This window comes from Ursus americanus, chromosome 22 (genome assembly GCF_024610735.1).
Source record: "Ursus americanus isolate L20-20 chromosome 22, mUrsAme1.1.p, whole genome shotgun sequence".
NCBI lineage: Eukaryota > Metazoa > Chordata > Mammalia > Carnivora > Ursidae > Ursus > Ursus americanus.
Window position 1 is genome coordinate 26,281,713 of NC_142148.1, and position 14,467 is coordinate 26,296,179.

At 39.7% G+C, this 14,467-nt stretch overlaps 1 protein-coding gene and 1 long non-coding RNA gene across 2 annotated transcripts in view; one reads left to right on the forward strand and one right to left on the reverse strand.

Annotated features, from left to right (window-relative positions):
* The window catches only part of LOC148108048 (uncharacterized), a 305,012-nt gene that overhangs the window by 68,357 nt on the left and 222,188 nt on the right, over positions 1-14,467 (reverse strand). The gene's annotated exons all lie outside the window — the stretch shown is intronic.
* Positions 5,152-10,509, forward strand: DEFB116 (defensin beta 116). Its single transcript, XM_045810162.1, has 2 exons — positions 5,152-5,218; positions 10,271-10,509. The coding sequence occupies exons 1-2, from the start codon at positions 5,152-5,154 to the stop codon at positions 10,507-10,509; spliced, it is 306 nt and encodes a 101-aa protein (XP_045666118.1).

A 14,467-nucleotide genomic window follows, 5' to 3' on the forward strand; every position in this document is an offset into this window, starting at 1 on the left:
GAGAAAATATTTGCAAATGACACTACAGATAAAAGACTGGTATCCAAGATCTACAAAGAACTCAAACTCAATACACAAGAAACAAATAATCAAATCAAAGAATGGGCAGAAGATATGAAGAGACACTTTTCCAATGAAGACATACAAATGGCTAACAGACACATGAAAAAATGTTCAAAATCATTAGCCATCAGGGAAATTCAAATCAAAACCACATTGAGATACCACCTTATGCCAGTTAGAATGGCAAAAATTGACAAGGCAAGAAACAACAAATGTTGGCGAGGATGTGGAGAAAGGGGATCCCTCTTACACTGTTAGTGGGAATACAAGTTGGGACAGCCACTGTGGAAAACAGCGTGGAGGTCCCTTAAAAAGTTAAAAATTGAGCTACCCTATGATCCAGCCATTGCACTACTGGGTATTTACCCCAAAGATACAGACGTAGTGAAGAGAAGGGCCATATGCACCCCAATGTTCATAGCAGCATTGTCCACAATAGCTAAATTGTGGAAGGAGCCGAGATGTCCTTCAACAGATGACTGGATTAAGAAGATGTGGTTCATATATACAATGGAATATTACTCAGCCATCAGAAAGAACAATTATCCAACATTTGCTGCAACATGGACGGGACTGGAGGAGATTATGCTAAGTGAAATAAGTCAAGCAGAGAAAGACAAGTATCATATGGTTTCACTCATTTATGGAACATAAGAAATAGCAGGAAGATCGGTAGGAGAACGAAGGCAAAAATGAAGGGGAGGGGGTAAACAGAAGGGGGAATGAACCATGAGAGACTATGGACTCTGGGAAACAAACTGAGGGCTTCAGAGGGGAGGGGGGGTGGGGGATTGGGATAGGCCAGTGATGGGTATTAAGAGGGCACACATTGCATGGTGCACTGGGTGTTATATGCAAATAATGAATCATGGAACATTACATCAAAAACTAAGGATATACTCTATGGTGACTAACATAACATAATAAAAAATTGTTATAAAAATATATATAATCATCTAAACTTTTTTCTCTACATACATTGAACACTATGCCATATGGCATCAAAATTTTTGTTTTAATGGAACACTACATCAAAAACTAAGGATGTACTGTATGGTGACTAACATAACATAATAAGAAAAAAAAATAGAAGTGTTCCAAAAATGTGGCTAAAATTTTTTTTGTTTTAAGCATGAAATATGATAGGAAACTATTGAGAATTAGAATAGTTTATTATATTTTCCTCTACTTTTACCCATTTTAATGTTCTTCTTTCCTTTCTAAACTTTCAAGCCTTCTTCTCTTATCATTTCCCTTCTGTTTAGCTATTCTTTCATGGTTGGTTTGCTGTCAGCAATTTCTCTTAGTTTCCCTGTGTCTGAGAATGTCTTTATTTCCTCTTCATTCCTAAGGAATGTTTTTCCAGATATAGACTACAAGGTTGACAGTACATGAGAAATTCTTTTCTTTCAGTACATGAGAAATGTTATGTCTCCTACTTCTGGCCTCCATAGTTTCAGATGAGAAATCGCCTATCGTTCAAATTTGTGATCTACTAAAAGCAGTGAATCATTTATCTTTAGCTGTTTTCACGATTTTTTTGGTACTTAGTTTTCAGAAGTTTTATTATAATGTATCTAGGCATTGATTTCTTTAGGTTTATTCTATTTGGGGTTTTTTTTTTTTTTTTTTTGGCTTCTTAAATCTATAGGTTTATCCCTTTTGCCAGATTTGGGAGTATTTCAGCCATTATTTCTTCACATACATTTCTCAGTCCCACTCTCTCTTTTTTTCCTCTCATCTGGGACTTAGATGATTTGAATATTAGCTCTTTTGTAATTGTCCCACAGGTGCTTGAAACTCCATTTGTTTCTTTCAATCTATTTCCCCTCTGTTGCTCAGATTGGGCAAATTCTACTGACCTTTCCCTCATCACCTGTATCATTTATCATCTCCACTCTACCACTGAATGCCTCTAGTAAATTTTTAAAATTTCAGTAATTGTATTTTTCTTTTCTAATAACCATTCAGTTTTTTTATAGCTTCTATTTTCTTTGCCAAACTTTCCTACTTTTTATGTGCTTCAAAATAATTATTAATTGCTTCTTGAAATATTTTATGATGACTGCTTTAAAATTCTTATCAGAAAATCCCAACATCTGATTAAACTTGGTATCGGTGTCTATTCATTTTCCCCGCCTCTGCCCCTCCCCACCAATTCATGTTGTTATTTTCTTGTTTCTTGGCAAGAGTGATTTTTTAAAAAATTGTGTTCTGGACATTTTGGATATAATATTATGAGACTCTGAATTATTATTCTCCTCTTTCTCCTTTTTCTTCTTAGCAGGCAATCCTCTGCTGAGACATAGCTTGAGGCTGGGCACTTGTATATATTTAGTCTCCCCTTCGGATTATGCTGGCAAAGCAGGGTGGGGGAAAAGCAAAGTGCTTACTAGCTCTGACTTACACTATGTTATTCGGTCTCCATTAACGGTGGGTGGAGAAGGAGGCTCAGCTACCCCCTGGGCTTAGTTGACACTACTTCACAAGAGAATCAAAGCAACTCCTGCTTCTGCCATTCAGGAGATGGAAGATTACCTCCTCATATGTCCCTACCAACATCACCTGGTGAGGAAGTCTGAGCACTGCTTTCATGGGGGGGGGGGTGGTGAACACCATGGGTAGGGTGTGAAAACTTTCTGAAACCATGGAGAAAGGAGGGCTGAGATATTTCCATTAGTGTTATTGGAGTACGGTGAGTATTGCCAAGATGGTTTTCTGTTGTTAGACTACCCTTCCCCTAGTCCTTTGACCAGGCATACACTTTTCTTGGAGAGTGTTTCTTTATTCATTTATCTGTTGATGAATGCTTAGGTTGTTTTCATGTCTTGGATATTGTAAACGATGCTGCAGTTAACATGGAAGTGCAGTTATCTCTTTGAGATAGTGCTTTCACTTCAGATGCATATCTAGAGGTGGAATTCCTAATCATTTGGAAGTACTATTTTTAATTTAAGGAACCTCCATATAATTTTCCACAGTGGCTGTCCCAGTTTACATTCCTGCCCACAGTGCACAAAGGGTTCACTTTTCTCCACATCCTCACCAGCACTTTTTATTTCTTGTCTTTTTTGGTCAGAGTGACTCTAGCCGGTGTGAGGTGGTATCTCATGGTTTTGATTTGCATTTCCCTGATGATTAGTGATGCTGAGCAACTTTTCATGTACCTGTTGGCCATCTGAGCATCTTCTTTGGAAAAATATCTACTCAGTTTGTTTACCCACTTTTTAATTGGATGATCTGTTCTTTGTTTTTGAGTTGTATGACTTGCTTATATATTTTGGATATTAACCCCTTATCAGATAATGGTTTGCAATATTTTCGCACGTTGTAAGTTGCCTTTTCATTTCTGCTTTGCCTTTAATTCAGTAACTGAAATAGTTACTCTTTCTCTATTTTTCAAGTGTTAGAGTTGCTTATAGTGGGAAGACTAGTCCAGTTCCATTTGCCTTGTTGTGGCAAGATGTAGCAATCTGATCTTAGACTTTTGAAAAGAGCCTTTTCATTCATTTCCAGACATCCATTCAAAAGACTGGATCCCACCCATCCACCTTCCACATGATTCATTGGAGTAAAAAGTCAATGTGCTTTCCTCCAAAAAATCCTTTCATTCTCATTTCTCAAGAGATGAGCACTGAATTCCTCAAACTAAATTTATTATCTTGAACAGTAAATCACTCTCTGATTTTTAGCATTTGATTATGTTTTTGTCTTATCTCTCATTTCTGTTCTTCCACTCACAGGAAGAATGGAAACCCTCAAAGGCATATACTGTCAGACAGATATAATTTCTTTTTTTTAAATAAATTTTTATTATGTTATGTTAGTCACCATAGAGTATACCCTTAGTTTTTGATGTAGTGTTCCATGATTCATTATTTGCGTATAACACCCAGAGCACCATGCAATACGTGCCGTCCTTAATACCCATCACCGGCCTATCCCAATCCCCCACCCCCCTCTCCTCTGAAGCCCTCAGTTTGTTTCCCAGAGTCCATAGTCTCTCATGGTTCATTCCCCCTTCTGTTTACCCCCCCTTCATTCTTCCCTTCGTTCTCCTACCGATCTTCCTGCTATTTCTTATGTTCCAGATATCATTTCTAATCTAGACTCTATGTCCCATCAGATGTGTGGCTTAGGAATGTTACATCACCTCTTCAAATTTTCTTGCCCTCATCCATGAAGTGGAAAATATTATCTAACCTCACAGTGTTGTGGTAAGTGTTCAGATCTAGACCACAGTATTTAGTACAGAAATTGACACATGGTTGATTCATGGTAAATATAAACTGCCATTATCTTTGCCTCATGTCTTTCCCTCCCTTCCCCCATATATTTCCCCTTCAGTTTATCTTCTCCATCTTTTCTTTGATCATCATTTCTTTCCCTTCTCTTTTGTTGGTCCTTCATGCCTAGTATTGGATTGGAAATGCAGTAAGTACTACTGACAGAGGGGACACTCTACTCTCAAGGAGGGTAAAGACAAATATTTACGAAAGGACTCCTTATTTCTTTTTTTTTTTTAATGATTTTTTATTATATTGTGTTAGTCACCATACAGTACATCCCCGGATTCCGATGTAAAGTTCGATGCTTCATTAGTTGCGTATAACACTCAGTGCACCATGGAATACGTGCCCTCCTTACTACCCATCACCGGTCTATCCCAATCCCCCACCCCCCTCCCCTCTGAGGCCCTCAGTTTGTTTCTCATAGTCCATAAGGACTCCTTATTTCTTATACTTATGTATTTGTTTTCTCATTGCTTGCTTGATTCATTCACTCATTCAAATTTGTCTCACAAAAAAATGCCAACTGCCTCTAATTTGCCTTTGTTTCCTTCTGGGAAGGAAGGCCCACTTTGACATGGGTGCCGCTGGCAAATCTCCCACACTTACACAGAGTGCCCAGCCGAGATATGTGATACGTGTTATCCTTCTGCCTGGTTGACCCCAGGTATGTCTCATCCCTTTTAGTTCACTGCACACAACCCTGGCCCACTTCCAAAACTGATAAAGGCAGGGCATTGCTCTGCTGCAGTGATCTCTGTTCGGTCCTCTGCAGCACAGCCCTCCATTCTCTCAGGACATGTCAGTCATGAAGCCCTATTTAATGACCATTTCCATCCTTCTGATCCTGGTTCGCAAGACTCCAGGTAACTCAGGCCTCTCTCAAAGGTTCTGGGGTCTTGCATGTGGTATTGTTGTCTTGGTGATCTCTGAGATGACTCCCATTCACATACCATAGGCACTACCTAAAGCCTTTCTGGTCTTTAGGTATGTGAATGTTACTCCTACAGTCCATTTCATCTCAAGATCTCCCCTGGTTCTGCTCTGCCAAGACAAATTCAAGAGGCTGTTGCTCCTGCTGTTCCTGGCATTGTGGAGTATTGACGCATGAAGCATTTTAGGTGGTGCTGTCGGTGGGAGGGGAGCTTGATGCATGCATTAGATGTGAGAGATTAGATCCAAGTTGGGGAGCTACCGGAGGGATCAATGGTAGTTTGGGAGAGTGAGTTGTGGTGGGGATGATATATGACCTTAGAGAGAGAGAGTAATATTAGGAAAATGATTGGGCATGAGGAGAAGGTGAGCAACTCTGTTGATAGGATTGGGCTGGACTGATGTTCTGGTATAGTCTGGAGAAGGAAAGGTATTTTTGTTGAATGGAGCTGGAGTTGGGTAGAACTGAGAGTTGGGGTGAAGGTGGTGGTTGGGCTGTGTTTTGTATTGATGCTGTGAATTGGGGCTGGGTGCCTCGGCTAGTGTCATGTTTGTGTTAAATTTTATAAGTGAGCCTTAGGTGGTTAGAGAACAGATGAGGCTGCAAGTTGGAGTTAGGTGTTTGGTTTAAGTAGGTGTGTTATCAAGCCAGGCATATGTGGGGTCTATCTAGGCAGGGGTGGCTAACCTGAGTTTGGGGATAATTAAGTTTGAGAAAGACAGTCTCATTCATCACAGCAGAGCTGTGGCTGTTGAAATGGGGAGAATGAATGCTGCATGAAAAATCTCTGGTAATATTTTCAAATTCTTAAAAAAGTTTCTTGAGTATGATTTTCAAGGGCACTGAAAAGCAATAAATATAACTGTAGGCAGTGAGGAAAGATGATATCAGGAGGCTAGAATGTCCTCAAGTGTCTCTCCTCAAACCTTGGCAAGTACAGAGAGACATGGGAATAATCTCATCCCAGCCCCATAGAGAACTAAGTTTGTCTCTCCTTTCTTGGGAATGAGTTCAGAGTCACTGTTTTCTCCTCTTTCCCTTTCTCCTCCCTCTCCTATCCCTCCTTCCCCTTCCCATCCTCTTCCTACTTCACTTTCTCCTCCTCCTTATTTCTTACCCGGCCTCATCCTCTTTACTTGAGAGACACTTATTCTCACTCAGTAAAGTTCAGTTTCCATGTTGGAGCAGTGGTAGAAACCACAGGTGGGTTTGCAAATAACAACAACAAAGCAAGACAGCATTATATGCTTCAAAAGTTGTACATAGTGTTGCTTCCTTAATAACTATTCAATACTTTCACCTGGCAGAATTAATGGGCAGGAACTGTTCTGGACAAACTTTTCTAGGAAAATCAAAGTCATTTTTTCCTTTCATCACCCCAAACATACACTTAGGAAATTCAACTGTTTGAAAGCCAAGACTCTGTCTTTTTAAATCTATGTATTCCTGGTGCTGAGGTGAGTGCTTTGTACAGAGTTGGTTTTAGTAAACATTTATGAATGAGTAAGCATATAATGACTCATGCCTAAAACATATATATGGGTAGGAAGAACCTCAGAAGTTAGGCAGGGAAGGATCATGATTGGGATGCACAGGTGGCAGAGAAATTACGTATTACATTGCTTTTGGCTTTGGATGGAACTGTTAGAAAGTCTAGAGCATATGTTTTGTTTTTCGATTTATGACATTTTAATTTGCTCTTAATACAAATCCAAAGTGGGAAATAGGCTGAGCAATGTCTATAGGTCAATGTGAGAAAGTCAGGCAGGGTTGTGACTCTCCCTTCAGGCAGGAACCAATGCATATTTTTTGGGACATTTGTGCATGCACCTTTGCTGTGGCCTCTCCTCAGACCTATCAAATCAGAATTTCTAGAAACTCGATGTGAGTATACTTAACAACTCTCTAGGTTATTATAAAGTATGACACATCTTATTAACTTCCTTCTTCACAATCACAGTTGAGATTTTCTGATTTGGTGCAACTTTTCTCATTCCCATTTCTCACATTGGGAGACTTGGTACAGAGTACAAAGGGTCTGAGGCAAAGCTGAAATTTAAAAGTAGGTCTCAAACTATAGAAAGAGCCCAGATGTCCATTAACAGATGAATGGATAAAGAAGATGTGGTGTATATATACACAATGGAATATTACTCAGCCATCAAAACAAATGAAATCTTGCCATTTGCAACAACATGATGGAACTAAAGGGTATTTTGCTAGGCGAAATAAGTCAATCAAAAAAAGACAAATACCATATGATTTCACTCAGGTGGAATTTAAGAAACAAAACAGTTGAACATAGGGGAAGGGAAGGAAAAATAAAATAAGATGCAAACAGAGAGGGAGGCAAACCATGAGACTCTTAACTCTAGGAAACAAACTGAGGATTGCTGGAGGGGAGGTGGTGGGTAGATAGGGTAAATGTGTGATGGACATTAAGGAGAACACTTGAAGTAATGAGCACCAGGTGTTATATGCAACTGATGAATCACTAAATTCTACCCCTGAAATGAATAATACAGTATATTGTTAATTAAATTTAATTTAAGGGGCGCCTGGGTGGCACAGCGGTTAAGCGTCTGCCTTCGGCTCAGGGCGTGATCCCGGCGTTCTGGGTTCGAGCCCCACATCAGGCTCCTCTGCTATGAGCCTGCTTCTTCCTCTCCCACTCCCCTGCTTGTGTTCCCTCTCTCACTGGCTGTCTCTATCTCTGTTAAATAAATAAATAAAATCTTTTAAAAAAAATAAATAAATAAATTGAATTTAAGTAGAAATTTTTAAAAAAAATTTTTAAAAATAAATTAAAAGAAAAAAAATAATAAATGCAGGTCTCTGACTTCAATTTGGAGATGGAGGCATGATCAAAGGTTACGTTAACTTCATGTGGGTATTCATTTGTAGAGATGCAGAGCAATACAGGGTTAGAACAGCTGTAGGATTGAGAATCTAGAAATATCTACAACAAAACCTTTGTTTGTTTATTTAACCACAGTAAGCAGAATCCTCCTGGGCCTGCCTTGACCTATTTTTCATATGGAGAGAGTGAGGGAAAGGTCGGCTTGCCTGATTCTCATTCCTGTTATCTATGTTCCTATCCATCCTCTGGTGACTACAAAGAGGAGACATTGGGTGCCTTGGCTTCAATCCACTGTATTTGGGAGAAAATGAAAGTCCACCAGTTCAAATGTTAGCCAGAAGAGTGTGGTGTCAATCTAGCGAGGCCTCCTGAAGACCTCATCCTTTTTTAAGTAGGATGGTGCCAAAAGAGAGAGAGGTTCTATGATGAGCGTGAGGATTAAAGTAGGAAATGCAGCGGTTGGAACATGGATGAAGGGGTACCATTTTTTACCTCCTTGCTCTGGTTAACCAGCAAGCTGGCTGATGTAGCAGCAATTGAGTGCCTTCTCTGGGCTGGAGTGCCAATTTCTGGGGCAGCTCATATACATACCAGGGCCCAAATGCTATGGGATGCCTACTACTAAGGCATTTTCTTTCCCACTTTCTTCCCATTCACATTCTCCAACTTCATCTAAACTTGGGACATTTTACGTTCTTTTGTCAAAAAATTATCAAAATGTTCTTTTTCCATGCAGGAAATAATGTCAGACTTGCTTGTCCAATTTTTATTAATGTGGGTGGGCATTGGAGACCTCTGCATGCTTAGCATGAGTACACGGCATGGCACAGAGTGAGTGTTGATGAATGGGTGTGAAATGAGGGGATGGGTGGAAAAGGTCCTGGAGTGCTAAGCTGTGGATTTTGGACTATCTATTGATAGCTGAAGAAGTCCTTATACCTGAAGACATCATGAAGGAAGATGCCACTCTGTCCTAGAAATCCTATCATATAGAGAGGCAATGTGACAGAGAGAGGAAAGGGCATGGACGTAATATCATATAGAGAAGAAATTGAATCCTACAGATGGTCAAGTACAAGCTATGGAAATGTGGACAGAACAAGAGTTCTCTTTGAGCCTCAGTGTCTTTATCTAAAGAACAGAGATAACAATAGGCTTTTATGAAGGTTCAATGAGATATCATTTGTAAAATGCCTGACACATAGTTGATGTTGGACATGTGACAGTGACTGTTAGTATTATTTTCTTTGGCTCCTTTGTCTTTGAAAGTTCCAATAGGTGACTAATACCATTGATGACTAATATTTATAGAAGGTTAAGTGTCAGGAACTTTGCCACTGGAGTATTTTCAGCTGAAGAACCTATACACACATGCACATATCTGGATGACTGATATATAGCTATCAATACTCATGCATGGGCCTTAGCCATATGTGGAAAGTGTGTGGTAGAGGTCTGTACAGTGAGCACATGTGTATATGGTCAATTTATGTGAATAGGGACACATGCATATGTGCCAGTGTGTGTACACAGTGTGCTGCACGTGTACATACGGTATCTGTTTCTGTGGGGCCAATGTACAAACACGACTGACACATGTTTGCTCAAGAGTTTTGAAGCACGAAGGCATGCAGGGGCTCAAATATGTGTGCCCTGCCTCACCGTGGAGCCTGGCTGTCTCTGATAGAGCTCTGCGCGAGGAGCACACATCTATACAGGCACTTGAAAACGTGTTCAATACGTGCTCACAGGAGCAGCCCTTGAAGGCCCGGACCCTCAGGAAAAGACTTTCTTATCAACAACACTGCCTAATATTTCATTACTTCTTATTATGCACGAGGTACTCTTCTGAGCATACTATATGTGCTAATCTAACCATCACAAACCAGTAAGAAGTTGGCTCTATTATGACACCCATTGTGAAAATGATGCAGTGGTGGGTCAGAGAACTGAAGTAACTTGCTGAAGGGTGAGAAGCTCTAATGATGGAGCCCAGATTTGAACTGAGGTGGTTTTGACTCCAGATCCTGTTAATATTCTCAGGGCTTGTTCTTTTTAAATCATGCTTCCCCACTCCTATTATCACTGCTGCAAGGAAACTAAACATGGCTATGTTTTCCCCAGGTGGCCTGTTCAGATCCCAGTATGGCAAGCGCCAAGAGCCTTGGAATCCATGCCAGCTTTACCATGGCATGTGCAGAAACGCCTGCAGAAAAAATGAAACTCAATACCTAACCTGCCCAAATCGTCAAAAGTGCTGCCTGAAATTTTCTGTGAAAATAGCCCGTTCTAACAATGTGAAGAATTATGACCCTGACTCCAACCTGTCAGTTACAAATACTTCAAGCTACTCTAAAATTTGAATATCACCAACTTACCCCCTCCTGGAGTGATTCTTCCCTCATTCTGGAACACCCTCTCCATAAAAATGCATTCCTTCTCATGTGTGTGTCTTTCATCTGTGAGTAGTCATCACTGGACAGGGGAAGGTTAGGTTGGAGTTGGGGAACAACAGAATATAGGAAAGGACCCTGGCCAAGAAAGCAAACAGGATGCTAGAATAGCTCCGTAGTGTTGAGGGTGCCAAGAAAGGGAGGAGATCACATTTCTGCTCTGCTTTGGTACCACCAAGAGGATTGTGATTCATTCTGGAGGCTGCAGAGGGATAGATGACACCCGGATTGAGTCTGGATGATCCCGTGAATATATAGGGGAGATCGCCGAGTACTCTGAGTAAATACTGTAGGATCAGGATAAGGACAAGAGGGTTGCCTCTGACATCTAGAGAACCATCCTGGTCTGTTTGGTATGATGCAGTGTCAACCAGAACCAGACAGATGGAGGACTAGAATTGAGTGTAAGAATCTGCTAGACAAATTAGGGCAACATTTTCTAAGAGGTAGAGCTGTTGGAAAGTGGATTAAGTAGGCTTGTCCCTCAGCATTTCTGGGTGTGAAACAGAGGTGGTTGTGGTTATGGTGTTAGAGAGGGATTTGGAACAGAAGCTGGACACTGTCCTCGATAACCTTTAAGATCCTTTCATTCCTGCGAATTTAGGGATATTGTTTTTCCACTCCAAACTTAGTTGCAACTAATAGTTGACATGCTATGGAATTTTCATTGTGTTACATATACTCCTCTTCCATGGCTAATGTTTCATTTCTCCCCCTCTTCGGATCTAAACTTCTAGAACCAGTGTTCCCAACTAAGTTCTTTAAGTTCCAGATTCCTAATCTCACCTCAACTAAGAGAAATCTGACTTTTGTACATATCACTTCACTGAAATGGCCCTGGTTTTGCTCATCAACACCTTCTTTGTTGAAAAACTCGAGCATTCTTCAGGTTTTACCATCTACCACTTTGCCTCTAGCCACCATTTCAACATTGCTTCCCTTCCCTGAAGCCTTTGTTAGGTTTGCCTTGGCTTCTCTCTTGAGTGTCCTTTCCCACTCACTTTTGGGGTTTCTTCTTCTGCTACCTGCCCCATAGTATTTCTTTGCTATCTTCCCTATTTCTCTCTCTTTTTCACCATAGACACTTTACCTGCATTTCCCATTATTAGACAAATGACAATTTCAGCCCAGAACAATGGATTAAAGGCCATGCACTCACTAAATGACCAATTTATACAGGTCGATTTTAATTTTCATGGGACTTAGAAGTCTGGTGGGAAAACTTAATGATGTTTATATCTTTGAGATTCACTGACACTCAGATGTATTTGTCAAACGGGATAGGGGCTCGGCAGAAGCCAGGTTTCAAGAAGGAACAAAGGAACTTTCTGCCTAAGTAGCATGATTAGACACAACTTTTAATATTTAGAAGATAGTATTGGTCCCAGGTTCAGCACAGCAGTTGAAATGTAATATTTCAGACTTTCCATTTTAGCAGTTTTTTGTAGAGGGAAAGTGATTGAGGAATTCTAGGCATAAAGCACAGATTCCCATTTCCTTGGTTTTTGCATGTCTTAGAGAAAGAAGCATGAATGTGGTCAGAAGGGTGTGTTCCTGTTCCCCATCACTGCTCAGAAGCTGTGTGATCTTGGGCAAGTTCTGTATTTACGTGTCCAACCCAGACAACATCTCTGAGGCCCAGACTCACATACTGAATTAAGTATTTGCTAGGTTCTCTTGGATTACTCAGCCATCTCAGACTCAAGTGTCCTAAGCTGAATTCCAACTCTGTCTGCCTTTTTCCTTGTCTTCCCTTTTGAGTAATCAACACCTACAATTCATCCTGTTGCTCAATTCAGAAACTTGGACTCATTCTGGATCCCCCAGTTCATCTCAGCTTATCATGTCCAAATCATTAAAATGTGCTTTTAGTTCCGACTCAAACTGATCTCTATTTAATGGTGGAATCAGCTTTTGCATAACCAAAAGGAGAGCGTTCATTATTCTTAAAGTGAAAAAACTCAAGTAATTAAGAAACCCTTAATGCTTTACTCCCTGCAATGTATATTTTTACTCTTTTAAGGATCTTCCATGCCATTTGCCTTTGCTTTTCTCAACAAGTAATGTGATTTCCTTTGTACAAAAGCGTATTTCTCTGCACTTTAATTGCTATTAGTACTCTTATCAAGTAGTGTCTTTGATGTTCACTATTTCATAAGGTCCACGTCACCCTCCCCAGAAGACCACCAGTTTCTCTCATTGTTCCTTCTCCAGTCTTACTTTCTCCACAGCTCATCAACACAAGTCTTACAGGGATTTTTAGGTACATTAAAAGAATTAAAAGAATTCTTTTCTTATAAAAGAGAGTCTGTAATTTTGATGTGTTAAGTACAGGGGTGGAGTATTCCAAGCCCCTGCCTGATGGGCATTCTACGTCTTACTTCCTGAGAAACAATTCTAATAAATGGCAGACATTTATTTTAAACTTTTGAGTCTGGTCATTCTTGTGCAACAAGTTGGCGTAGTTTGTAAGATCCAAGGAAGGGCGGAGGTGGAGTACAGGATGTGGACTGAATTCACACATGGCCTTACTTTCAGATCCTCCTCCGTATTTCCGTTTGAAGGCCTGGAGATTCCATGGCTCCACGCCTGAGCTCAAAAAAGCTTTGTATTTCAGGTAGGGACTATAAACTGAGTTCAACCATGTATTTTGCCTGTTAACACTTACCGCCTATACCTGAGAAAATTCAGGTGTACTGGTTTTTTTTGGTAAAACTCTACTCTGTGGGGTTACCTGTCAAATGGTCAAGAGAAAGTCTCATCTATGTTTAGCTTATTTTAAATGACTACAGTATCACTTAGTATAATGTGGAATTGGTGGCCGGAGATTATCTCCAAACTAGTATTGTTTTCCTGCTTTATTCTTAGGGCAGGATGTTCTAAAATATCTAAGAGAAAAATCTGGAAATCTCCCATTTTGTCCAGAAAGTAGTCATGATATTTATGGGGAGAAGTTTACAAAAGGAAATAAAAATTCTAAATTCTCTCCTTTATAGGTATATCTGTAAGAGGTTGAAACATCATTAATGAGCCTCAAAGAGGGAAAAAAAAACCCTATAAACCTTCTCAGATACACATAGAATACACACCTCTGACAAAATAATAATAATAGTTTGTATTTATATTCAAAACCATCCTATTTCCAGATTCTCTGTATGTTTCCAGATTTTCTACAGAATGACTCCAGATACTCCATGAAACCTACCTCACTGCAAGATTAAGCCTTCAAAACATTCTTACTATATAATTTCTTAGTGTTTTAAAGAATACGCCCTTGAAAGAATGGTAAATAGATATTATTCCATTTAGATTAAATACATCAAAGACTTTTCAGCAGATTCACTCTGTTTTATGCAAATTAACTCTCCTGCCGTCCAAAAACATAAAAGGTTAAAAAAGAGAACTTCTACTCAGAGTATGTTTAGGATTACAAAGGGCAAAGGGGTAGGGGAAATAACTGTATTTTAAGCAACAAAAATGAGTCTAGAAGAGGCAATGAGTACATGCTAACATTAAATACATGTAACAACTCTGTGCTAACATGTAAGGTAGTCTCTATTTTAGAGATCAAATAATTTATTCTTTTCAAAGACAAAACAAAACAAAACACTACCCCCAAGCAAAAGCATTTTGGAGCATTATGTATGCATTGTAAGTTTTTTGAAATAAAGTTATGTTCAGAAAGGCACCATTCTATCAAAAAATTGTTAAGAAAAATGATCCAGAATTTGGAAATAAGGAAAAGAGATGACTGGTGTTCTTTCAGTGGAGTGCTGGACATGACCTAGTAGAGCCTCCTGGGATTATTAGTCTATTAGGGGTGTGTACAATTAAATAATTTTCCACACTAAGCTATTTATTTATTTTT